Below are 27,621 nucleotides of genomic sequence, written 5' to 3'. Positions count from 1 at the left end.
GAGTGTACCCTGCCTGCCTACTGTCCAAAGAAAGCTGGGAGAGCCGATGAGAAAATGGATGGATAACAATAACACCACAGAACATACAACAAAGACAACAGCGAAATCGTAGCAACTTTTTTATGTGCACCTTGTTATTTGAAGCAGGTGTACTATGCATTAACAAACCAATAAACTAAATAATGTCACTGACTTTTTTAAAAAACTTTATACATTAACTTAACAAAGCACAAGCATTTTTACAATTTAAAACAACGAATACAAAAACCAAGGTTTAAATACAGTATTAGATACGTTAGATCGCGCTGTGTGATTTCCCGATGAACAAAAAGAAGCGTAGAAGAAGAGCGCTACCCTCTCGCTTTCCGTATCACTTACGAAATGGCGTGGTAGCATTTCTGCTAACAGCACCGACATTGAGCGCATAAAATACTTACCTTGATTTGAAGAAAAGTCAGGTAAGGAAATCAGAAGCATTGTAAAATCTATGACGACGCGATGACTTGTTTGCATGAAATGAGTATTGACACGTCACGCTTTGCAGACACTTTGATTGGTTCGCACTGATGTCAGGAAGGCAAATGGTGTGCCGTTTCCCCCTAAGATAGCTATTATTCACTTACTACTTACAATGTTACAATAGTGTACAAATTGAACAAATTAGTGATTCGCTGCTGAAGCAAGTGTACTCAGTTGTGTTAAGCTTTGTAGAACAATACTCGATCGCAGGTACTTCAGAGTAAAACTATTAATTTTGAAGTGGGTATTTGATTAGAAGGGTGTCAGCTAAGGTGAAGGGAAACGTTTACTGAACAGTTGTGAGACCAGCCATGATGTACGGTCTAGAGACACTAGCAATTGGCAAAAGACAGGAGGCAAAGTTAGAGGTGGCTGAGTTAAAAATACTGAGATTCTCCTTAGGAGTGACAAGGATGGACAGGATCAGAAATGAGGTCATCAGAGGGACAACTCAGACATGAAAGTTTGGAGAAAAAGTTAGAGAGGCCAGACTGAGATGGTTTGGACATGTACACAGGAGGGACAGTGGATACATTGGTAGGAGAATGTTAGAGATGGAGCTAGACAGAGAGGAAGGCCAAAGAGGAGATTCATGGATGAGGGAAGACATGCAGGTAGTTGGAGTCAGAGTAGAGGATGCAGAGAACAGGGAAAAATGGAAATTAATTACTCGCTGTGGCCAACCCTGAAAAGGGACAAGCCGAAAGGAGAAGTCAGGTGGGTATTTGATAGGTTTTAGAATAGAAAAAAAGCTCGTGTCACATATAGGCACACGAAAGATATGTCACTGTGCTATTTATGTTTTGCACTGACCACAGAACTGCTGAACAGTTACAAACAAGTAACTATTAAAGAATTTCAAACGTCATAGCACCAGCCTCAAGCTTGAACTTATTACAGCAATTAAAATGTACTACCGCAATTTAATTACTACTACGCTAGGAATGTTTGAATAATCTGACAGTTATTTTGATTCGCCTCTCAGCGTTCACAAAATTGCTTCTTCAAGTTGTTTTGGGAACGTATCGTGTGAATTGTTGAAAACTCGTCCTCAGAATCAATTTGAAGCGAAGATCTTAATTTTCCTCTGTTTGCTTTCCATTGTTCTCAATAGGCAACTACAACCCCTCCATTACCGTCCATTTGTGGTCATTCACGTCGGGGCTTGGTTCATATCTCTTGTGAATAGCAGGGCTTCACTGTTGTATTCAAATACTCAGATGATTTTGGCTAATAGTTTTAATCTTTCTTTTGTCCAATAACCTTTAAGCAAGTTTGAGTTCATTTCAATCAAAGTTTGTGAACTGAAAATCTGTACTTTCTCCTCTAAAACAAGGCCATAACAATGGTTACCGGAAAACGTTTGGCCGACATGGGGTACCGGGCCTTTTCGGCCTCCATGATGCTGCTGACCCTCTACGGTGGCTACCTGTGCAGCATGCGGGCCTACCGCTACACGCAGAGGCAAAAGGAGCTCAAAATGGCCGCCGAAAACCAGGATCCAGAGATGATGAAAGACTAACACCAACCTGGAACCCTCCAATCACCCAAACCCCATTGGGACATTTGTATGACGTAATGATTTTGAACACAGCAGTTGGTGCAACATTAAAGCATCTTTCAACAATGAATGACAACTTAAGACAAGAAACTCATCTATTGCAGTGATATGATGCATGTTCAATTTCACTTAAATGGTTTGAAAATGGTTTTGAATATTGTTTATTTACAATAAATTATGTCTTTTCGTTCATCTCGTTGTGCCAGACATTGACAGAATTAAATGCACTTCCACTAGATGGCAGAAGGTAAAAATTACCTGTGTAACCACCTGGTGTCATTCATACAAGAGAATACTGACATTGCTTATACACAACTAAACAGGCCCACATTTCACAACTGCATTTGTGGGAGCAAATTGAGATATCTTCCATACACACACTAGTGGGGAATGCCACAATATACTGTTTGCACAAAATTGTAATTCATAGGCACAAATTACTAATTTGTCGCCTCAAACACGGTGGAATGTGCACAATCCTTGAAAATATCCTCTTATCCTCTCGAGGGCCGCAAGCATGCTGGACCCCATCCCAGCTGTCTTCGGGCATTCAGACAAACAATTTGCACTCACAATCACATATTGGGTGTCATCAACATGTTTTTGGAATGTCGGAGGAAACCAGAGTACCCGGAGTAAACCCACACAGGCACGGGAGAATATGCAAACCACTGGAGGGCCATTGCCGGTCTCAAACCCTGGAACTCTGCGCAGTGAGGCAGATGTGCTAACCAGTTTCTACCCTGCCCCCCATAATGTGCATGATACACTAATTTGTGGTCAAGAAGTATCAGGACAGTTAGGCAATCAAATGAAGTAAACCTGTAGAAACGACCAGGTATAGGTTGAGGTTGGCCAGTTCTGATTAAATCTGGTCTTATGTATACTTTTGGTGACACTTGTTTGACAGTGTGCCTTAGTTCAATAGTTTGGGAAGCACTGCTTTCAAATCAGTAGCAAACTGATTAATACGAAGTAAAAAAAAAAACAAGTAAATAGTTGCACACAGTACATTTAAGTCAGTGGGGTGGGGTGCTTTGTCCCATCGGACATCACTTAACGGGTTAAAAATGAACATCTGAGAATGTGATCCAGTTAATGCAGTTCATAAGACCGTAAAAAACAAAAAACCCAAAAGGTCATAAAACAACTCCAACAAGGTCACGTGGGTGTGATGTACGGTCTGCTTCTGGTGGCAGTGCAGTGTCCATTGGTGCCATTTTCTACTTTTTGCGCATGCTTCATCATCTTGGTCTGGGTTTGGTCCAATGCCGCCGATGACGACTCATCCTCGGAGCTGCTCTCCACGTCACTGCGCACGTCATTGCACACCTTCAGAGAGGAAATCAACAAATCAAAGCTGCAATTGACAAAGAATGAGTCATGGCACCACTTTTTTCATGTCGACTCCTCAAAATGATCACCCAACTTTAACGTCATCCTCTGCCGGCATAGGATAGCAAAAATTAAAAATCGTGGCAATTTAGTCTTAATCATCTGTAGGATGCCTTCTAACTTTCCAAGGAGTGCTATGGAAGAATTTTGTGGACCCCTAAAGCGCACCCTGTTACATCAGGATTAGTGTTTGTTTGTTTGTTTGTTTTTTATTATTAGTCAAACCTCGGTTTTCGAACATCTCTATTCTCGACCAAAAATTTCACGTTTTTTTAGCCTCGGATGGCGACCGAATGTCAGTTCTCGAACAAACTGAGTGCACTTGAATGCGCCACTTGACTCCTCTTGCCTTCCTTACACAAGGAAGTGCTTCCTCGTGTAGCGTTCCATTGTGACCAGACGTGTTCAATAAAGTTTTTTTTTTAAGAGCGTGGTTTCGGTTTCGAACAGCCTTCTGGAACGGATTATGGTCAAAAACCGAGGTATAACTGTATTTTTAAACATTTTTGTGTATCCCATCTGTCTGTTACATCTGCATATGATTAAAACTCATTTGGATGAATTGGTGTTTGCCGGCTTGAGTTTTGGTGGGTTCATTCATGTAATAAAAACTTATATACTGATAGCACACCCAACGTTTTAACTACAGTCAGACTTACAGCGCGAGAAAGTAGCGTAAAGTCATCAAAGGCGTGGTGAGAGAACACAAAGAAGCGAAGAAGAAAAAGACGACCAGTCAAAGCACAAAAACAGAAAGGAAGATGGAGTCTGTCAGTCCACAGGGAGAAGTACCAAACAGCTTCTGTAGAGACGACACAAGATGGCATAGGAATAAATACACGTACACAAAAATACATTGGATAGGTGGGGTGGTAGATGTACAGGCTTTGAACAAGCACAACATAAAAAAAGCATTGAAGAACTCAAGAATTCAAGAAGAGTGACCTGAGAAATAAACAGTACAACAGTACCAATTTGGTTACTTTCCACCGGTGCCGAACACCCCTATTTTTCACCCACCTTGCCCCTCAAGACGGCTTTGACGGCGATACGGGCAATGAGGTAAGACCAGATGATATGCAGAACTTGCAGTACCAGCAACAGCACATTGAAGAGCCACCACGACGGGAACGGACCCACGATGAGCCAACTCTCAAACATGGTGGTGTTTAGGACCCTGGGACACACGACACAATGAAGTTGACCAAAACAATGTGAGAGACATCATATGGGATGAATTGGCCATTTAGCCCCGCCCTGTAGGAAATTAGTAATTGGTGTCAAGGAAGTATGAACACAAACTGGATTTAACAGCAGCACCCATTCGCCGGTCTAATTTAACATTACTGGGACCAAACACATAACTTCTGTTTCACAACATCCAGGCTTTGATATTTAAACCTTCCCCCTTCCTCTTTGTGACAACTCGGGCCGAAATTTAATTGGCCAGTCAATATAATCGTCCAACTTTTTTTTTAAACTTAAAATAGCATATAAATGATTTCTATTTTTATATCGACTGATTTTTCTCTCTGTTGTGCTAACTGCACAACAATTACTAAAGGACAAAGTATTGAAGAACATTCAAATAATTAATAATTGTTGTATGTTGACTCAATTGTTGACTGAAAAGGGATTTTTTTTCCTTTATAATGGCCCGGTGGACCAGTGGTTAGTGTGTAGACCTCACAGTGTGTTCGAAGCTGGTTCGATTCCAGCTTCGGCTGCCCTGTGTGGAGTTTGCATGTTCTCCCCGTGCCTGCGTGGACTTTCTCCAAGTACTCCGGTTTCCTTACACATTCGAAAAACATGCATGGCAGGCTGATTGAACACTCTAAATTGTCCATCGGTGTGAGTGGGAGCGCAGATGTTGTTCGTCTCTGTGTACCCTGCAATTGTCTGGCAACCAGTTCAGGGTGTCCCCCGCCTACTGCCCGAAAACAGCTGGGATAGCTCCAGCCATCCCATCCATCCATCCACGACACTTGTGAGGATAAAGCGGATAGGAAAATGGACGGATGGAATAAAACGCAGGACCAAACAGCACCTCAATAATATTAAAATGCTGAGTGAGCTGATTTTTGCGAAAAAGTCAGTAACACTAATGAATAATTGTGGGCGCCTGCAGCATTTAACATGCACAATCCTGTGTTGTAAGGTCCATCCATCCATTCATTATCCTTGTGAGGGTCACGGGTATGCTGGAGCCTGTACGGCAGTCTATATCAATTCTAGTTTAGATGCTTCAAGAAATAACATGAAGAGGTCATCCATTTCAGCTCAAATAGATTGACAGGAGACTGTTATCAGAGCCCACCCCCTGCCCCTATGAGAGGTATAAATTTCTCCTATGAGCAGGAACACCGACACCGAATATCCACGATCACGTTACAGCGAACAGCGGCATACGTTTCCTATTGATGACTGTCAGCCTCCATGTTGGTGCTAAAGCACTAAGCTACCACCTGTCTGCATCTGGGTTGTGGGATAGACTGTGGCTGACTTTTTGGCAAGAGGGGTGGGTGGCTGTACCCTGGATTGGTCGCCATTCCATCTCACAAACAGAAAACAAAACCAACACTTGAACTTACGTTCATGTCTATGAACAATCTAACTTCTTTAATGAAGCTACCATGGGATATCTCAACTGAGTTTTGGCGTGAGACTTGGGATACACCTTGGATTTGTTCCCAACCAATTGCAGAGCTCATAAAGAAAAACACCCCTTTATGCTATCATTCAAACTTTGACCTAGCATGCCTCTTTTTGGGATGTGGAAAATAACACGCGCAGGGAGAACATGCAAACTCCATGCAGGAAGGTTGGATTGAGGCAAACATTGTAACCACTACTGTATTTCGACATGCTGCCAGTCTGTGGTTATTGTTTCAGATAAAACACAAAAGTCAAAGCAAACCACTTTCAAACTCACCAAATAGGAAACACGACGAGCCGCGTGACGAAGAAGGTCAAACTAAATATGATGAAGAGGAGGTCGCACAGACGCTGATACTTGGCGTAGTTGGTCAGTTTGGCTGCCTGATGACAAAGAACGTCAACAATAAAGCTCTGTTGTGTCATTCCTTCCATGAATGCAAACGAGCTGCCTTTATGTCTCAACGACCTCAAGCAGGAAGTCAGAAGCATCATGCACGCACATCACCAAGGTGCCCACCCGCACCATGTTGTTGGCATACGAAAAGCTGATCAGGACCACCGTCGCCAGGTGATGAACAAACATGGCCAGGAAGTCCTGCATTAAAATCAAAAAGGGTATTAAAGATTTTGTCATGTGAATTCAATGATTTTCTTTGGGAATACTTTATACATCATCGAAGGTAATTGCCGAAAACACACTGAGACTGAACTACTGCACGTAGGATTGAATTGTGGAGATAAAGCATCTGAACTACTATTCACCATTTCAGTTTCCCCCTTTCTTTGGGCATGGTGAAAACAGCAGAAAGTGAGACGGTTGGATGTCCGGCATGAGCAGTCCCTCTCCCTCTACTTTAGGAAAAAACTTGACCACACTTGTCCAATCAGCGGTTATCCGGTGCAATGCACAAGCTGGCTCTGACTTAACCCCAAAAATGCATCTTCTATTTGGATCATCTTCGTTCACTGTGGTGTGTGATCCTTTTTCCCCCCACAGTTCTTTCTTTTTGTGGCATGTCACAATGACTTCACATGACAAGTGGAAGAGCGAGGCAAATTAAAAACAATCATTCAAATAATGTTGACTTCCTGTTTCTGGTTGCCAATGGCTTGAAATGATTATTTACTTTTTCTGTGACTGCCATTAAGCATTGGTGTCCATCTGTTTGTGCCTTTTTTTGTTTTTTTTTTTTAATTGCATGTTCCTGCCCACATTGGCTTGAAGGTATTCTCATTCAGAGAGGGCATTGACCAGCATTTTGCAAACAAATGGCTGGCGTTACCTAATCTCTTCTTGTACATTTGAGCCATGTGTTTGTTTCACTGTGCAAAGCCACTCTTGAGAATCTGCTGCTGCCTTGTGGAATTTGCATCATTGAGTCATTTAGGCCTGCCAGTCACATGAGTGGGTGCCCTCGAGCTTCACGCACGCACACACACATGGAATGACTGGCACAACCTGCCCCCCTGCCCTCCTACTTGTCAGAAAAACTAAACATGTGACCCTCGAGAATGAACTCAACGTTGAAATTGTTGGTGTGGTTCAAGCTGTTTCCAAACATGCATGCATGCACGCACGCAAACACATAGCCTCTCACCTTTCTTCTTATATCTGTGAACTGGGAGAACATGAGTGACCAGTAGAAAGCCAGCTCTATCATGTAGTAGCGGTAAAGAGCAGGCGTCAACACCTTTGGTGACAAAAAAGGAAAGCGACATTTTATGATTTCACTTATTTACAGTTATACAGAGAGATTGCACATTAATGTCTTGGTAAATCTGTTGCTTTCGGACTATTTCTGAAAGTCTGTCGTAGAGTCTGCCTTGTCTACACATTTATGCAGCAGAGGGTGTCCCACACTGAGTTTCATTACCCATCGCGTGATCAGCTACAACCAGAGCCGCTTTTAAGCAAGAGGCCACAGTTTAAGGGTCCATTATGTGGGCTAACGTCTTTTAAGGCATACCTGATAAGGGTAACCGTACCAGCAGTGCCGTGTATCCCACATCCAAGGGGACTAAATGACAAAAAAGAGAGCATCTAAAAATTCTGCAAGCAAGGTCACATGTTAAATCATACAATACAGACTAAAAATATAGAAAGTATTTAAAAGAAAACATTGAACCTTTGCTACTATATAAATCGAATGCATTAACTCTTACAGGGACAGCGGTTACTGCAGTGGACAGCCTATCAGGTGATCATGTTACAGGATATCCTTATTTGTGCATGAAAGGGTTCATATTTTTACTCCAGGTTTCTGAAGCTGGATCCATGTGATGTGCTCACCTGCCATAGAAACTGGAAGCCATAGGTAAATATGCATGAATAAAATGTAAACCTCCACCTGAAATGGACAATGCAGAAAATGATTAGAATCATGTATAAACAAAGGCGGCTCACAAAAGTCAGATTTTAATTTCCAATTCATCCAAGCCTCGAGATAAACGGGGCCCCCAAGATTCCTGCCTTCTCAAACAAGATGGAGGCAAAAACACCATCCACAGTTTGGGCATGCGAGGTAGACCTACATGCTCTCGCAGAACTTGACGTGTGTGTTGGGTTTGTCTTGGTTTCTGCGTTGTCTGAACCAGCGCTGCACCTTGCGCACTTCCCAGTCCAGCTGCTTGGACAAGCCGTCCAGATGGTACGAGTCTGGATTCTGCCAGGGAAAGAAAAAAAAAAAACAGGGACTTGAAGTACATGTAATGTGACGAAAGCAATTCCAAAAATGATCGGAAAAAGACCTTAGTAATGGACAAAAAGACTTTCTCCAACACTGCATTGGGCTGAGCTCTTCGTTCAACATCGGAATGAATATGGAGAATCTTCGCACATGTACTGGCGACAAATCTGTGGCAAAAGTAAGACGTAAATACGTGAAACACATGCATGTTCACATTTTGTGAAGATTACTTCATTTTCTAAATCTTTTTCCAAGCACTTAGCGTTGACTTAGCATTACATCAGACCTGGGAAGGGCGCACATCCAAGCCACCCATAGTCTCTGACCAGGCCTCACAGTGACCATGAAGTTAAAGTAAAACGTAAAATATGCGGTGATTTTATTTTGAAAATTGTGCTTTTATTTCATCTGCTCATGTGTGAACACTAGGACAAGCGAGGTAGCAAGTAAGAGCTACAACTTTTGTTATTTTGACCTCAAAATGGCGCCGCGAGAGTGGCTGCCTTTCCAGCAGCTCCAATTTTTTTGTTGTTCTAATTCTTCCTTTCATAACTTTGCTGCTGTGAATCTGGAATTTCTCCATTGCGAGACTAATAAAGGTTTTCTTAATCTTAATCTTAACTTGTGTCTACAGTGTTGCCAACATGACAAACCTTTCTGACCCCATTTGCAACATTTTTGTAAAAAAAAAAAAAAAAAGCCTATTAAAAATTACAACTGAGTTCCTAATGATAGTATAGCAACATTCTTATTTCCAGCCAAAAAAAAAAGACTAACATTCCTGTTTCTCAGTGGCTCCTTCCCAAAATGAATTGTCCACTCCTGGTCTACAGTCTAGCTAAAGAAAACGGACTGTTATCATTACAAGACATATTTTGAATATCACTGAATAGAGCAAAAAGACCCCGTCAATTATTAGCGACACGATAGAGGAAGGTGAAGAAAAGGCATTCCTGTGGTTTCAACCTGGTGATATCCAAAGAACCTGCCATTCTTCAGTGGAGAGAAGTCCGTGCATAAATAAGCAGTTGGCTCAGAAACCACAGTGTCCTCTGATTAAGACCTCAAATTCCATGCAAAGCACTGTTAGATTAACATAGGCCAGCCGTGCAAGTCAGACTTGCACCTGTTTGGAGGCTTTTGTCGAATTCGGGAGTGGCACTACCTCAGACTGTGTCTGGCAACTATTTTATCGACACGTGGGAAAAAAATTGTTGTCATGGCCATCAATTTAAGAAACAACAGCGAAAAAGACAACATTTTAAAATGGTCACATGAGCCGCATTTTGAGCGGTTACAGTTCAGCTCGATACAGTTCAGTCGAACGATCAGGGTAGTGTTTTTTTTTCACCAAGGGATCTCCAGACTCGAATCAGTGTGACATTTGACAAGGATGGCTTTCAACCCTTGCGGAGTCCACTGTTTTTAACCATGTGTCAACAAAACGTTGAATGTTTTGTTGACATTTCATTTCAGTTCGGTTCCAACAAAATACCGAAGTGACACCTGTCCCTCAGAGCATACCACTATGACCGCCATCCAAACCAAGGTGTACAGAAAAGGTGCATGGTCAGAATATCAAATATCATTTTCATGGGACTGTGCGCAGGGAGTCAGAATTCTGGTCCTACAGCGGCAACATAAGCAGAGTTCGGATGCAAATCGGAATGACGGCATAGTCTATGACTAACCTGCACTAACAAAGTAGCAAGGTCATAAAACAAATGACTTTTTGTATCTACTGTACACCTTTTGGGGCGGCCCGGTAGTCCAGTGGTTAGCACGTCGGCTTCACAGTGCAGAGGTACCGGGTTCAATTCCAGCTCCGGCCTCCCTGTGTGGAGTTTGCATGTTCTCCCCGGGCCTGCGTGGGTTTTCTCCGGGTGCTCCGGTTTCCTCCCACATTCCAAAAACATGCTGATTGAACACTCTAAATTGTCCCTAGGTGTGAGTGTGAGCGTGGATGGTTGTTCGTCTATGTGTGCCCTGCGATTGGCTGGCAACCGATTCAGGGGCGTCCCCCGCCTACTGCCCGGAGACGGCTGGAATGGGCTCCAGCACCCCCCGCGACCCTAGTGAGGATCAAGCGGTACAGAAGATGAATGAATGAATGTACACCTTTTGTATTCTCAGCTCTATTCCGCGTGAAAGTAAATGCATGTAACTAAGACAGAGTTTACCCTGAAGCAAAATTCCTCTGTTAAAATTAAACATCTGTACAGATTCTCCACCATGCTGAAGAAACACTTCAAATGCCTTTTAATGAATGGGGCATGTGCTCACTAGCTCACCTCTTGCAGAGGACAAATATGTGCTATTCTCAGACAATCGTTTTTCTTCTGGGTATGATGTAGCTGCATTCTTAGGGTATTGAGCAACAACAGAGGTTGGGGAGAGAGGTAAAGGGTAGGTGTGGGGGGGGGGGGGGGGGTGCTAAAGGCGGGCTGGAAGAACAACCATGCCCTTTATCTAAGGTGACCTCATTCACATTTCTCGTCTTTCCCACTATTTATTGTCTCCCGCAGCCAGATTAACAAGCTCTCGGTTTTCCATTATTGCTTAGAACAGTGCCATGAAAAGCACACCACGTTGCATGGAACTTTATATAACTGTTACAGAGTAACTGCAGCGTACCCAGTATCTCCCAAACACCAAACAACTGACACCGTAGTTAATGTAAAGTAATATAACTGTAAATTTACTGTGCCCTTGAAATAACTGAACACACAGCCATGAATGTCTAAACCAAAAATATTGACACTTGACACTCAATTTTAAGATTTTCACTGCGAGAGGACTCATTCTTGTTGCCAGCAGTTTGGATATTCATATCAAGACTCTAAGTCAGGAGTGCCAAACTCATTTTTGTCAAGGGCCAGATTTTAGTTAGTTTCCCTTGGATGGGCCGTTATGACTGAAACCATATAAAGAGGTCATGAAATGGTTTATTCGCCTGTTGTTGAAGTTACTGTAATGAGGGGTTTGGTAACAAGAAAATGCTTACAGTGTCACTCTTATTACGAATTAGAATTGGAAATTTTGGTTGGGATTTTAGCAAGCATCATGAAAGTTGACATCGTTGATTTGCTTTCGTGGGGCAGATAAAATAATGAGGCGGGCCAGATCTGGCCCTCGGGCCTTGAGTTTGACACCTGTGCTCAAAGTCATCCACAAAATTTAGTAGCGATGTATTATTATCATATGATTTAAATGAACAAAAAAGTGCTTCCGCCGTACATAAAGTACCTAAAATTAAATGTCTCCAACATGGATAATTCACAGCGTTTGCAAAACACAAGTGGGTACAATGTCTTTAGCTGCGTTGAGCTGTGGTTGCCTTCCATCAGGCTACTGAAAATCATTTCACTAACATTGTCTGTTTCTTTGCAGGAATAAACTTTCGACAGTAGTTACTTCTTTGGAAAAGAATTGCTCAGAACTTTCTCAAAAGGTGCTGAATATTGGGACGAAATGGCCAAATTGGCATCGCTGAATGCACTTTTTCAAACTAGCTCCTCTCTGGTCACAGCTAACAAAATTATATTTTTCAGACTTCAAATATTCAACGCAAATGAGTCGTCATGGTTTTCAAGTCATTAACCAATAAAAGCATAATCTGCCACCCAAAGAAACTATAGTTCTCTTTAGTCCCAAATGACCGCCAGAGGTGCTTAACCCTTTGAGGGACAGTGGTTACTACAGTGGACATCGTATCATGTTATCAGGTTACAGGATATCATTATTGGTGCTTGAAAGGCTTAAAAGTCAGGGAAAATCCTTTGCGTCGCGCAGGTCAGGCAGGAATCGCATTCCTTTTGTTCGTCACCTCGTCAATGACGAGGTGAATTGGGGAATGGCGTGCAAAATATTTCCCATGCTCGGACAATTTGACAATCACACCGCTACACAGCACAGAAGTCCTGATGCAAAAAAACAAATTAAATTTAAAAAATCTGTATGCATACTGCATAAATAAATTCCACAATCCCCTACGCAGACAGCGAGCTTACAGAATATTTACAACATCACTTCAGGCTAATGATATTGTTTACATTTGCCTGCAGCGGCATGCTGGCGGGCGCCAGCGAGTTAGCACTCCTGTTACGGTCCTAGAATGGGTGACGTGAACAACGTGACTTTGCTGCACCATAAATAGACTACATCGCTCCCAAGTCACGTAAACACATAGAAATTTCGAATTACACCCGTCCAGTGTTGCAAAAAAAATGTTTTCATTAAATCGAAGAATTACAAGACAGTGCAGTAGCACAAAGGTTCAAATAAAATGTTAAAGTTGTGTGTGTTTTAAACCCTTTTTATTTTCATGTGTCATGTGTGTGGCGTGCTGCAGTTGAATGTAGTAATGCATTAATCATGACAAACTTCCTTTTTATGATATGTACACTGTTGTAATAAAATTACATGATGCAAAGATAGGAGCAACACCCGGTATACAGACATGACATTGGAAAAATATGCGATATGTGATTATGGGTGTTGAATATAACGATGCCATTATTGTGATTATTTAACATGTATTTAAAAACTACATTTTTATTATCTGATGGAATAGATTTTTTTTTTCAAAATCTTTGGAGTGATGTCTCAGCCAGTCGCTCACAACACTTTTGACTTCATCGTCACAGAAGTGTTGTGAGCGACTGGGTGAGACATCACTCCAAAGATTTTTATGCTGAGGGAATATGGAAGCTTGTGCACAGATGGAAAAAGTGTGTGATGGTGCTGCGAGACAATGTTGGGGGGCGACAAAAAAAGCAAACTTCTATCTGTATTAGGAGTCCTTATACCCAAAAATTCGCCTTATTTATTCAATGACCCATGTAAATAAAGTTGCCTTGCCTTGCATTGATTTGTGAAAAAAAAATATTAACAATGAAGGAAGCAGCAGAGAATGTTGCAAAGGCCAGCGAAGAGGATGTTTAACACATGGCATCAATATTTTCGCCAATGGCATCCAGCTTCACTTCCAGACAATGGACCACAACAGGCTTTGGAATCTGGGCTGCAAGCAGTCCTCCCAATTTAACAACCTCCCGTCCTGGGACTCGGCTCAGGAGTGTGTCGAACTACCTCTGTTCAACAGGCTGGCTGCTTAAAAAAAATAAATAAAAACAACCTGTGCTCAGCAGGCTGGCTGCTTTAAAAAACAGAGCGAGAGAGCGAGCGAGAGCGAGAGCGAGAGAGAGAGAGAGAGAGAGAGAGAGAGAGTGGTCTTCTCCCAAGCCAGGGGTTGGAGGTTAAATCCCGGGCCATTGCGACCATGTCACATTTCTTTTGAGCAAGATACTGAACCCCCAGTTGCTCCTGATTCTGCATCAGTAGGTAAATGAGGAAACCGTGTAAAGCGCTTTAAAGTACCAAAGGTAGAAAAGCGCTATATAAGTAAGAGCCGATTTACCATTTACCATCATCTATGTCCATATTATCATCAAAATGTTGAGAGAGTCTGGAGTAATCACTGCATGAAGCAGCAAGGCTGAAAACCAACAGTGAAAGCCATTTATCAACAACAACCAGTAACACCACCAGCTTCTCTGGGTCCGAGCTCATGTAAGATGGACTGATGCAAAGTGGAAAGTGTTCTGTGGTCCGAGTCCACATTTCAAATTGTTTTTGGAAATTGTGGACGTCGTGTACTTCGTGCCAAAGAGGAAAAGAGCCCTCAAGATTGTTATGGGAGCAAAGTTCAAAAGCCAGCATCTGAGCGGATATGGGGCTGTGTTATTGCCTGTGGCGTGGGCAATTTACACACTGTGAATGAATCGTGATAAGATAAGAAAACATTTGTCTCACAATAGAAAAATTCACTTTGATTTTTTTTTGTTTGATTGAAAAAAAAACAAAGATAAAATCTCATTCATATGCATGGGAAAATAAGCCTAGTTTTTGACCTGAGTCACGCATTCACACTTGAAACTGACTTTCTACTCCCAAATAATAATACCTTTATCTATTAATGAATCTTTTCAGCCCAAATGGCTAACAATGTGCTTTCAACAATCAGGGAATGTTTTATTCTGGATCCAAATGTTCCATCGATGACTCTTTGTGTCTTTAGTCAGATACAAAGAATCCTCTCTCTGTGACAACCATCGCCATGTTTACGTTTTCCTCTTGTCACCCTCATTTTCCTGCAAATGCACAAAACAACAATGCGATTTAATCCTTGGAAAGCTAGAAGAATTTGAGTACATACCTTGGGGGGGAAATATAATAAATCTAGAAAAATAAAGTACCGGTAATATAGAAAAAAAAATTAAAACATCACTTTTCTTTTGTGTATAGCAATTTACCCAATTTTTTTTAATTCACAAATCAAAGGAATGTGACAAGGCATCTTACTAGTGAAAATATTACAAACAAAACCCGTTTCTTCATCTCACACACATGCACACATTGTATTATAAGTTAAGCACATTATGAGACACTGTTCACAGCTAAAAAGAGCAAGGAAAAAATAGGGAGCCAAGGTAGCTTTCTAACTTAGCTTCGTTTAGTATACAAACCACACAGGGCACGGCGGTCAGTTTCAGTGCTCATATACTGTACATGAACACCCTCATAAAAACTTCACACAAGGCACAGGCTTCTACCGCTGATAGTTAAAAGTTTTACGGCAACTTTCTGGTTTTAGGAAAAAAAAACTAAGCGGCAGTTCCTCCCGTCCAGGTAGTTTGTGTAGCTGCCTGTTTTCACACTAACCAGACAACTTTGTCTCCGTACGTGGAAGTCAGAGGGCTGAAAATGACACCCAGTCAAGGACAGTTACAAGGTTACAAACAAAAATGATTGAACTAACTGTAAGGTTACCAAACTGCAAGGTTCATTCATTTTTCTTACCAATATTTTTCGACGTCCGTTGCTGCTTGAATCCAAATTTGTGTTGCCGATGGTTGGCCGACTCGGCTAAAGTTTTAAGTACAGCACATGTGCAAAATCACACTCAATCTAAAACAATTCTTTGGTCCAAATGAAACAATTTCATTCGGTGACTTGCGTTACATCTAAGTAAAGCATTAACTTAATTAGAAAGTTCACCTGAAAGGAATGAACTCATATTTGTAAACAATTTCAATAAATTTCTTCTTTGAAGTCAAGATGACGCCCGAGTAGGCAGCCGTCAGCAAGTGCTCTCATGAGCCTTGCTTCTTTTTGTTGTTTTTGTGTTTGTTTTGTCACTTTGTGTTTGTTACGTTGTGTGGACCGGCATTTTTTGGCCACAACATTCATCAAGGAGGAGACTCTGTGCTTGGTGGTTGCGCCTTCTCAGCAGCATGGGTATACCAGCACTGTTTTTGACTGGGATGAATGTCGGCACCATTTGACTGTCGTTGCTGGACAGTCCTGGGGCGCTTGTGTCTTGCGCCTGTAATGGGCAGCATTTTTCACAGCCCCGCATTGTTCAGCGGAGAGATCGGTGCTGTTGAACGGTCTGCGGCTGGATGGATGTAAGTCTTGAGGAGCCCACGATGAGAAGGAGAGTTAGCGCGGAGCGCCGATGCGGATTTGGAACTGGGAATCGCGGCTTGGAGTTTGAAGCGGATTACGTGGGACAGGCTAAGTGAAATAATCTCTTTTCGTCAATGGACGCGACAGCTTTGTGTTTGCTTTCAAAACTTAGCTTGTAGCAGACGTGTGCACATTTTCAGCATGACATCTCTGATCCAGTGGTGAAAAAACACTTTGATCCTCTCCCCTTTCATACATAACTGCTTCAGACAACAAAGTGTATGCAGAAAAGTGGTGAAGATTGCACGACTGTCTGTGTCCTATGTGTTGTGTTATTTTTGTTATTTTGACTTCAAAATGGCGCCGCAAGAGTGGCTGCCTTTCCAGCAGCTCCTATATTTTGTTGTTCTACTTCTTACTTTCATAACTTTGCTGCTGTGAATTAGGAATTTCTCCATTGCGAGATTAATAAAGGCTTTCTTATCTTATCTTAATAAAAATGAACGAATGACAGCTGTTGTACACTTTTTTAAGTGTGTATATAGCTTTCATCATGGCGAGAATGAAAGCTGGGCAACCTAGAAACCAATTACAACAGCTATGTGAAGTACCACTTGAAGGTCTCATGGAAAGTGTGAATGCAGCACTGAGGGCGATCCCTACCGTAACGATCACGGAAACCAATGAGCTGATATACGCTTCAGCATCAGTGATCCTTGAGATGCTTGGCTATAAGAGCAACCATGGAAGCCATGAGATACGTTACCCATCATGGAAAAGATGGTTGGAGGCTAAGATCAAGGTGGCTCGGAAAGATGTGAGTCAATTGACGGAGGCCCATATGTGTGTGAAAAGGCCGATACCCGAAAAGTACATCCAGATGACCATACCTGAAGCACTCGAAACTGCCAAACAAAGGTTCCAAGCCTTGTCCAGTCGCCTAAAGCGGTACACGAAAGAGAATGAGGCCAGACGAATAAACAGGCTGTTCGCAACACAACCTACGAAAGTGTACGCTCTATGGCAGGGTCCTAACAACAGAGCTGACCCACCAAGACTGGAAACTGAAAGGTACTGGAAAGGCAACAACACAACACAATACTGCAGGGTGTAAGATGCTGGCAGGGAAAGCCTACATGGAACGCCATAACCAGGTGGCTGGCATAGTCTACCGAAACATCTGTGCGGAGTATGGACTGGAAACCCCAAGGTCAAAATGGGAAACACCTCCGAAGGTGGTGGAGAATGGCAGAGCGAAGATCCTGTGGAACTTCCAGAACCAGACTGATAAGATGGTAATGGCGAACCAACCAGATATCGTGATCATCGATAAAGGGCAGAGGAAAGCCGTTGTAGTGGATGTAGCGGTCCCAAATGATGGAAACATCAGAAAGAAGAACATCGGACATCTCAGTCCAGAAATGTGCAGTGCTGGGAACAGCAAGGATACTGCGCAGAACCCTCAAGCTTCCTGGCCTCTGGTAGAGCACCCGAGCTGAATGAGGGACGAACACCACCCGAGGGGGGTGAGACGAGGATTTTTTTTTAAATATATACAGTATATACACACACAAAATTCATATATATATATATATATATATATATATATATATATACATACATACATACATACATACATACATACATACATACATACATACATACATACATACATACATACATACATACACACACACACACACACACACACACACACGCACACACACACACACGCACACACACACACACAGACCCTGAACAAAAACATATCATATCAAGATGCTGATTAGACGGCATAAATATTGCACAGGGGTGCAGAAATGTCAGCGCTGTTGTGACAGTCAGCCCTGGTGCAGCTGAATGGATGGCTCCTGGAGCTAAGGATGAGAGAGGAGCGTCAACGTGGAGGCTGGATGCCTATTTGGAACCGAGAGTCGGCGTTAAAAATTGGAAGTTTACATGGAACAGGAAAAGTGAACAAATCTCTTTTTTCATCAATAGATGATATGGCTTCTTGTTTACTTTCAAACTTATCTTGTACCTGACGTGTGGGACGTCATGCACGTTTTGAGTATGACATCTGTTGAGCATGCCATCTGTGATTCACTGATCAAAGGAGACTTTGATTTTTCTCTTTCATCTATAACTGCATCACACAAGGCGTATGCTGGGATATGGTTGTGATTGCGTGTCCATGTCTTATGTTGTGTTATATTTCCGTATTTTATTTGATGTTAACTGTTCTGTAAAGTGCCTTATTACAGCTGCAGCTGTTCTGGAAGTGCAATGTAAATAAAGATGTATTGTATTGTACAATAAATGTGAGTTCACGGAGTAACGCTTCCATAATCCATAGTCGACGTAACTTGTTAACAAATAAAGGATCTTAATCCTAACCTACCTAACATCGTAAACTATGTGTGCTAACTCCAGCCAGCTTCCAGGCACGACTGTATCTATGGCTGCATCCAAATTCACATGATGCGTCTTCTGCATTTTTGGTCGCATGGTGTCACTTCCGGCACGACTCGACCACACGTAGTTTGCAAATTCTAAAAAGACAACTCACAAGCTGGGTCCTTCGACGCCTACACAGTCCTCCTCGTGTAGCCTCAGTGGACCACATAAACCGCAGCAAATGTGGACAGGCTTGACACCACGTACGGTCCAGTCTCTCCCAGAAGTGATGTCAATGCGACCGAAAATGCGGCCTACGGAGGACCCAGCCAGTGAATTTGGACACAGCCTAAGTCAGAAATGAAATCAGGCCTCAGCTACAACGTGTTTCCTATTTAGAGGCTCGTTATCACTGCAGTTCTCGTGTGAAAGGGAGGTTTGCATCGAAGTGCTTTTGGTGAAATGCGCCCTAATTTTCGGACTCTGTTACGAACACGAGGCGGGCCATGTCACATTATTACCGACAATGCTTCTGTTAACATCACGGATGACCCGGTTCACGACTCCTGCGGAATTGTGTCACAGATGGACATGAAGCCTGCAGGAAAAGCAGTAGACGAGGCAGTTTCGGGAGGAAAACAAAGCAGCAAATAAATTTTTTAAAATCCATAAATAAACAAATTGCCAATTATTACATTAATTGTTGAAGTTTTAGAGCAACCATCTCTCTCTTTCTCTCTCTAAGCATTTTAAATTTAAGTAAAAAAATTGTGATTATCTCAAAATAAAGCCCAGCTGTGTGGCTTTGGTTAGCACGTCCGCCTCACAACGCAGAGGTCATGGGTTTGCTTCTGGGCACCAGCTTTCCTGTTTTTACTTTACATATTCTCCCCGTGTCTGCGCGGCTTTTCTCTGGGTACACTGGTTTCCTCCCACATTCCAAAACATGCATGGCAGATTGTTTGAACACTCTATATCTGTGGTCCTCAACTAGAAATGCTGTCGGTCCACCTTTTTTTTTTTTTTTTTACAAGACCAAGGTCCGGTCCCATGCACGGTGGTCATGGAGAGCAGGGCTATATGCCCATTTAGTATGGTCAAGCTTATACAAATCAACACTCCTCACAACCAACCAATAATGGGGTGCATGAAAATAACAATTATTCACTTTGCCAGTACACAGCAAATAATGAGAGGTATTGTGTTGAGGCAGAGGAACTCTTTTATTTTGTTGTGCCTGCTTAGTAATAGAAATAGCCCTTTTAGGGAAATAAGACATTTTTAGGGCGGCCCGGTAGTCCAGTGGTTAGCACGTCGGCTTCACAGTGCAGAGGTACCGGGTTCGATTCCAGCTCCGGCCTCCCTGTGTGGAGTTTGCATGTTCTCCCCGGGCTGGCGTGGGTTTTCTCCGGGTGCTCCGGTTTCCTCCCACATTCCAAAAAACATGCATGACAGGCTGATTGAACACTCTAAATTGTCCCTAGGTGTGAGTGTGGGCGTGGATGGTTGTTCGTTTCTGTGTGCCCTGCGATTGGCTGGCAACTGATCCAGGGTGTCCCCCGCCTACTGCCCGAAGACAGCTGGGATAGGCTCCAGCACCCCCCGCGACCCTAGTGAGGATCAAGCGGCTCGGAAGGAAGAAGAAGAAGACATTTTTTACTTTAACTTTGTTAAACAGCAGTTGTCTTTTTTCCCTTAATTTAACACAAGCAAAACAAAATACTCATTTTACCAAAATAAATACTAAAAATGAAAACAAAAATATTATTTTCATTTGTACAATTCCCCTTTTCACATCCCCTCTGAAATCTTTGAAAAATATATCAGAAGAGGAGTTAAGAACCATTTTAAATATTGACACAAGGGAGCACAGGAATGTGCAGTGCTGTTCTTCCACTAATCCATTGGGATGTTCATTTAACATGTTGCAGTGTTCTGCTGTTAAACAGCTGCAAAGATCCCCGGGTAGACGGGAGCAAAACTGCACACAATCGAAACGTCCCGCGTTGTGTGTGGCTCTCCTGTGCTGAAGCTGTGAGCACACTGTGGCGTCGCGCGTGCGTCTGTTTCCTGACACAATCATCCATTTTGAATGCGTGACGCTGATGTATGGGCACACCTTAAGTTCAGAGGAGCCAATCAGCGCATCGTTATCGCCGACATGCCCCCGTCTCCAGTTCGTCAAACATTATACACACACAGAGTTGCGCTGCCGCGTCCTCTGCAATACATCTGTTCGTGCACGCAAATAATACAAGGGATAATTTTAACAAGCGATCGCGGTAATGCGCAGATTATAGTCCAAAAATAGAAAATGTATAACGTAAAAATCACTTTATAATTTATTATTTTATACAATTTGCCGAGGGTCCGGACAGAGGAGGCCCGGACAGAGGAGGTCGGCGGTCCGGTCGAGGGCTCTATATTGTTCCAAAGTGTGATTCTGAGTATTTTTGTGTGCCCTCCAATTAGCTGGCAAGCAGTTCAGTGTGTACTACAGCCTGAAGATGGGTTAAACTGGGATAGGCTCCAGCACGCCTGCGGCCCTCAAGAGGATAAAGCAGTGCAGATAATGGAAGGATGGATATACAGTAAATATTCTCTAGTACGGACTCGTGTTTGCGCTGTCCAATTTGTCCTGATAACAGAAATTCCTCATTTTGGAAATGAGCATGGTACATGTCCTTTATGAGCCTGCAAGTACAGTGCACTCCGCTTAATAGAACACCATTGGGCCGAAGCGCTTCTGTTCTACTAAGCGGAGTTTCTATTAACCGGAGACACTTTATTAGGTACACCTTCAGACACGTCGACGACCAAGTTATGCACGCAGAAAAACCCCTGCTGACGAGTTAGAAGAGATATTTCGACTGTGGACGTCCATATCTTTAATCAGACAACAAAAAAACAACTTTAATCAACTTCAGTCAAACATCTCAAATCACGAGAAAAATTTCGTTACTTTTGTCTGGAAACAGGAGTCCGTAATTTTGCGGTTGACTTCCCTCTCAATGCGCTGGATAATAGGAAAGTCCTGGAAACCGCGGGCGTACCTTCTGAGAATACGGCAATGCATCGTATCGTCTGAGTATGTCCTTCTTATCCGCAGGTGATAGCCCTCGTCTCTTGAATGAAGTTGAAGCCATTGTGACGTGCGTGTGTCTGTGTGTGGAGTGACGCGTGCTACCTGTTACTGTATACGGCTAGAACTACCGCGTTTTCTCGCGATAGTGGTACAGTATCGCGATAGCTACACTTCGAAAACCACTAGTTTACAATGTTCATTGCTTACGGCCTGTTCTATTAAGCGGAGATCTGTTCTACTAAGCGGAGTATCTTTATAGGAAATTGCATTAGGCAAATCCGTTCCAGAGCCTTTTGCTCTATTAAGCGGATTACTCTATTAACCGGTGTTCTATTAAGCGGAGTGCACTGTATGTTGACAAAATGCACGTGTAACAACACAATCAATAAAATACAAAAATATACTGTCCAAAAACTGTTTATACAAAAAAAACTGCAATACAGGTGTATCCCCCAAAAATCACAACAGTAAAATACGTACAGTATTTTAATGTTTATTTTTTTCTGTCTTGGGAAAAAAAATGTGTATTTAGAATTTTTTGTTGGATGCATTCTTTGGTTTATGACAATGTTTGCCTGCGTGTCATACAGTTTTCTTGCTAGTTGCAAGTAACTGTCCCGTTGATCACCGATGTCTGGTAATTCGTGTGCATACTGAAGGATTTTTGTTGCCATTTGCATTGCTTCCTTGCTGGATGGTGGCTTGTCATCAGGAATTGAATCGATGCCTTGTTTTTTAAAGTTTCGTAGATTTGCGTCTTTCCGACTCCAAGTGTCTGCTGGATCTTTTTAACTTTGTGTGCAGCCTCGCTCAAACGGATGCATTTCACTCGCTCCGCTCCAGTCGTTCCAGTTCTACGTTTCGATGCGATATCTACACGACGTAAGTGAATAAAGTTAAAATCTTTCGCAATTACAGTAAAACGCACGCCAATAAAATGTCGCTTACACGTTGTCGTTTCGAATCTGATGAATGAAAACAGCGAAGCGAACACGTTTCTTCGGTCATATCGGCTAGTGCCGTGTTCTCCAGGACGTAAGTGAATAAAGTTAAAATCATTCACAATTACAGTAAAACGCACGGCAATAACTAAACTAAACTCGTTTAGAATCTGATGATCGAAAAACGCGAAGTGAAAACTTGTTTCAGCGTTGTGTATTTTCCGTCGCATCGGGTGGGCGTTGCATGTATTTAAGCTCCCGCGGCATTACACCTCCATCCGGGTTACGGGTAGTGGAATTTCTGATTACGCAACTTCCGGTAACACGTAATATCGTAGTCAAAATGGTAATGCATAGGTTTTTATTCCGGGTGAAGGATATTCCTTTCCATAGAATTCTGGGGATGGGAATATTTACTGTACATGCATACAGTATGTACAGTGATCCCTCGCTACTTCGCGGTTCGTTTATCGCGGATTTTTTCTAACATATTAAAATATATATAACTATATATATACTGTATATATATTCTTTTTTTAACATATACATGGAGTACAATACTGTATATGTTGCTCTATGTGACTCGCTGTTGTTTTGCAGCTTCTCGCGGACCGTTTGCGGACTTAAAAAAAAATTATATATTTTTTTACCAGTTTGTTAATTGGACGCTACTTCGCGGATTTTCGTTTATTGCGGGTGGTTTTGGTCCCCATAAACCGCGATAAACGAGGGATTACTGTATTAGTGTTGCAGTTATTGAATATTTTAGCATTTGGATATCTTACAGAAATTTTGAATCAAATAATCAGGTATGTGGGGAGGAGGGATTACAATTCTGTTGGGGTTTTTTTCTTGGTTAAAGATAAAGAAGACAAAAAAACACATTTCCACTTGATTATAAACAGACGCTCTGCTTAGAAGAGAGGGTAGCGGTTAGAAGTTACGCATATAGAAGTGAGGGAGGCAGGACTGGTGGAGGAAGCCAGAGCAACTGCCCTAACATGGATGCAATTTTGCATTTATTTCATCATTCATTTTGCATGCATTTGATTCATGTGCATTGTCCTAAAAAAATACATAATTTACTTCTGTGCAGTGAACTCAAATTGGACAACAAGGACAACACAAAGAAATACCAAAGCTGGTGGCATGTTAGCCCGCAATTTGTACATTAAGAATACTGAAACAAGCTATGCGGCGCCCCGGTGTGCTCAAGGACGGATATGCACGTGCACACATACTACATTTCTGAGACAAGGAGTGATTTAGATAGAGTTGGTGAGATGACATGCCACGCGGGTGACATTAAAAACAAATGTTGTGCCCATGTTGTGCCCAAGTATTTTTAACAAGCCAGAGGCAGGCTGACATACACGAGGGAGGATCTGCGCTTCCTCTGTGTGTCAACCCTTGGCGATTCCCAGCGACAGCTTGGAGGCCGTTATATCTATGAGAGCTGAGCCGCACCTGTAAATTAAGTTGCTGAGACTCTGGACAAAAAGCAGCATTCTATTCATTGTGAGGTCGAAGGACTTATTCTGTTAATTGCAGGATTGTCCGCATGTGTCGGTGGAAAATCAGTACCGGTAAATCCCTGTTCCACTCGTTCTCAAAAGTGTATTTTGTGCCATCAAAAGACCATCCGGCGCGGCATCTTTCACATCAAAAGTGGAATCTCACTCGACCGATTTATTTCATAATATTGGCTGAGAGCAATATGACTTTCAGGATTAATACTACCCATTTGGCATAGCGGTGTGTGGAAATCATTGTGCAGTTTAAACCAATTTTTACACATGTGATGTTATTTAATGACATGTTCAATGAAGATTGTAATCAGCAATATTTTTTAAAATATTTTTTAAGCAAGGGTGGCACAGTGGACGACTGGTTGGTTAGCTGATACATGATTGCACTGATCGATTGGCCAGGATCGGTGTTTGCGGCGAATTTCTGAATTTTGGGGGATCCTGGATCAGCCAATCCTTGAAAAGTAAAACAAAAATGAGTAATAATTATCATCTCTTTCCACAGGGGTTTGAAAAGGTCAGCCACTGTCCTCTTTGGCTGTAAAATGTCTAATAGGCTTTTCTCTTTTGAGAGAACTACTTAACGTGCAGGTAACAGGTTGTTTGTATTGTTCAATGTTTTGCTGTAAAACATGATTGTAGCATGGAAGATGTTGGTTATGAATGGAAGATGTTGGTTATGAAAAAAATCAGGATCGGCAAGTCAGGGTTTTTAAAGATCGGAGGGATTAGTGATCGGACAGAAAATTGTGATGGGTGCATCTTAAACAACAACAAAATGAGCATTACTGTATTATCGTGAAAAACAGGTTTACAAATTTTACTTATTTTAACTCCCCCCGCCCCATCTACAAATGGCCCATGTGTCCATTTAAAAAAATTAAATATGTTTTCCCACCGAGAAAATGGATGAATGTGAAATTTGTGTCTTCAAGACGTTAAATATAGTCCAAGATTAAACATCAGTTCAGCCAACTAAAACAAGGACAATTCAACCTCAACCAAGTGCCTCCAGTACAGCATAAACATCAAATGCTGCCTCTGCCGCAAAAGGTTGTTCCGCCTACATGCCGTCCCATAACACAATCTGCTTGAATAGAGTGCTTCCTCTATTTCCCTTCTAATCTGTGCTCTATACTAAATCACATTAAGGCCTTATCTTCACTGCAAAATGAGAAGGTTAGGCCAGGCCAGACCAGAAAAAAAATCATATAAATTCAGTTCACGTCAATTCTACAAGTCACATGAATGAATCAGGGAAAAACCAGAAACTTAATTTCCGGTTTAGTTAATAAAAAAATGCCCCCAGGGCAGGGCACGTCTAGAAACTAAAAGCCTGTCAAATGTTGTGGTGACGATGTTGTTGGTTGGATTCATTTCATCAAATATTGGCATCGCCACTTCAAACAACAAAGAAGTGCCTCCAGGAAACAAAAAAATACTTTTTATCATCATAGTTTGACTAATCTTTCAACACCAGCAGAATATTGCGCTCTGTTGCTCAACATAGCAAAATAAAGAGTAGACACACTTCTTTTACCGGAAAAATAATGTTACGAGCCTTTTCCGTTTTTTGGATGGTTTTTTTTCAATGAACTAAGATAAGATAAGATATCCTTTATTTGTCCCACACTGGGGAAATTTACAGCCTCCAGCAGCAAGAATGTGGGTAGAAAGAAGAAAGAAGAAATAACCAACAAACTACGTCATCTTTTCTCACAATCGCAACAGACTTTCTACAAACTTCCGTGACACATTTCTGTCCATACCATATGCATTCAGTGGCTTGCGAGAGTATCTGCCCCTTGAACTTTTTTAAAAATATTTATTTATTACATTTTACCACATTTCAAGCTTCATACATCAATATCAGTTTTGATTTGTTTTTTAAATGAAGAATCAACACCGAGTGGGAGATAACAAAAAGTAAGACAAAATTCATATTTTAAACTTTTTTTTAAAAGTAAGAAGCGGAAAAGTATAAAATTATTCGGCCCCGTGAGTGCGTTGTTGGAATATAATTGCAAAATAAATATTTTAATTATTCTTTGAAGCACTATTAATTGCAATGCCTTTATTATTTTGAAGATAGTCCTTGTCATGAATGCATTTGTCCAGTATAAAGTTGCTAAATAAATCAATTAAACTTATCATATACATTATGAACAGATGGGTTCAGTACAACATGGCTCTTGGAATACAGGTGCTAAATAAAATTTGTAATTATTCTTTGACACATTAATTGTAATGCCTTTATTATTGTGAAGGTATACAGGCGTAGTCACGAATGCATTTGTGCAGTATAAAGATGCGAAATAATCATTGAAACATATTGTATACATTATGAACTGATGGGTTCAGCGCAACATAGCACTTTTAAGTGTCCACCACTTCAAGACACTTCAAAAGGTTTAATTTCGGGCACCACATTATCACATTATAACACTTTGACCCAATCACACACACATTCAATTTCTATTGTGATCATCTCTCACACAATCACCCAAAAAACGCGAAACACCTATCGATGATGGTTTCGCCTCATATTTGGTGTTACAGTGTTCACATTAAAGGGGGCGTGGTCCTAAACCAATGTCATAAAACAGATAAATTTAGTCATTAAATAGAGTCACTTGTCGTTTTATAGCTAAAATTGAGTCTAACGTCATGAAATAGTTGTGATTAATGTCTCAAATTTAGAAATATTTGTTTCGGTCAAAACGTGGGCAAAAAAACTGCATGTGAAGAATTGCAGCAACAGTAGTTTTGTGGCAGTTAGGGGTTTGACTAACTGAGAACAGCACCGTAAGACCGCTAGCGCCTATCCAACTGACAAGACCGCCATTTGAGGGGTCATTTAACGTCTGGTACGAACCTCTCGAAGAGCATCCTGACGGCGAACATCCCCACAGCCAGCGGTATGGCGATCACTAAGTCTCCAGCTTTGGGATACACCACCCCGGGAGCCCGGTCGGCGAGGTCCGCCCAGGTTACGTTGTGCGGCAGCCAGAACCTCTCGTTCCAGAACCAGGCTGAAAGGGCAGCCATTGTCCTTCCCTGTCTTTATACACCAAGGTGAAAAGGAGAAATGTAAACTTGTTGAAGGGAGAAAATAATATTTGAAACGTGTTTCAGGTGCCTTGTTCTTCCCCAGCGCCACCTCCGACAATGTCTGAAGACGACAAGTTCCCCTCCCAGACGGAGGCAGGCCTTTTTCCGGATAATTCTTCCAAAGTAAAACTAGAACGGCCATTATGTTGATGTGGAATTTAAGATTCTGCATTTCGCCAAATAATTGTTACCCTGTCACCGTAGACACCCCAACATTTGCTCTTAAAACTACTGTACTCCAAGGTTCGAGTCACATCGTGATTCTGAC

General features: G+C 41.9%; 2 protein-coding genes across 5 annotated transcripts; one reads left to right on the top strand and one right to left on the bottom strand.

Moving 5' to 3' along the window:
* Positions 1–331: 331 nt before the first annotated feature.
* Positions 332–2,272, top strand: LOC127607189 (cytochrome c oxidase assembly protein COX14 homolog). 2 transcript variants are annotated; one of them, XM_052075337.1, is made up of 2 exons: positions 332–458; positions 1,856–2,272. In XM_052075337.1, the coding sequence occupies exon 2, from the start codon at positions 1,865–1,867 to the stop codon at positions 2,039–2,041; it is 177 nt and encodes a 58-aa protein (XP_051931297.1). In that variant the 5' UTR covers positions 332–458; positions 1,856–1,864; the 3' UTR covers positions 2,042–2,272. The 2 variants fall into 2 exon arrangements, with proteins under 2 accessions (XP_051931297.1, XP_051931298.1); XM_052075338.1 differs by lacking the exon at positions 332–458 and adding an exon at positions 1,137–1,236.
* Positions 2,226–27,617, bottom strand: cers5 (ceramide synthase 5). Of its 3 annotated transcripts, XR_007963992.1 has the most exons (11): positions 27,118–27,617; positions 8,882–8,987; positions 8,666–8,796; positions 8,424–8,481; positions 8,101–8,151; positions 7,732–7,824; positions 6,600–6,728; positions 6,408–6,514; positions 4,496–4,652; positions 4,135–4,277; positions 3,262–3,412 (listed from the first exon to the last, which is right to left on the bottom strand). XR_007963992.1 is itself a non-coding variant. In XM_052075207.1 (10 exons), exons 1-10 carry the CDS (start codon positions 27,288–27,290, stop codon positions 3,242–3,244), a joined length of 1,119 nt encoding a protein of 372 aa, XP_051931167.1. In that variant the 5' UTR covers positions 27,291–27,612; the 3' UTR covers positions 2,226–3,241. The 3 variants fall into 3 exon arrangements, 2 of the variants coding, with proteins under 2 accessions (XP_051931167.1, XP_051931166.1); XM_052075207.1 differs by lacking the exon at positions 4,135–4,277 and having other exon boundaries at positions 2,226–3,412; positions 6,657–6,728; positions 27,118–27,612; XM_052075206.1 differs by lacking the exon at positions 4,135–4,277 and having other exon boundaries at positions 2,226–3,412; positions 27,118–27,608.
* Positions 27,618–27,621: the final 4 nt, after the last annotated feature.

The sequence above is a fragment of the Hippocampus zosterae genome, chromosome 9, assembly GCF_025434085.1.
Source record: "Hippocampus zosterae strain Florida chromosome 9, ASM2543408v3, whole genome shotgun sequence".
Taxonomy (NCBI): Eukaryota; Metazoa; Chordata; class Actinopteri; order Syngnathiformes; family Syngnathidae; genus Hippocampus; species Hippocampus zosterae.
Note: the sequence above shows the minus strand (reverse complement) of the source record. Positions and strands in the feature narration are given on the sequence as shown.

Excerpts from the sequence above, each read along its gene's own strand:
- cers5 (XM_052075206.1), bottom strand. The coding sequence starts at position 27,290 with ATGGCTGCCCTTTCAGCCTGGTTCTGGAACGAGAGGTTCTGGCTGCCG. Across the intron at positions 8,152-8,423 it reads GCTTCCAGTTTCTATGGCAG|TCCCCTTGGATGTGGGATAC; the intron begins GTGAGCACATCA and ends TTTGTCATTTAG. Across the intron at positions 4,653-6,407 it reads CTCGTCGTGTTTCCTATTTG|GGTCCTAAACACCACCATGT; the intron begins GTGAGTTTGAAA and ends CGTGTGTCCCAG.
- LOC127607189 (XM_052075337.1), top strand. The coding sequence starts at position 1,865 with ATGGTTACCGGAAAACGTTTGGCCGACATGGGGTACCGGGCCTTTTCG.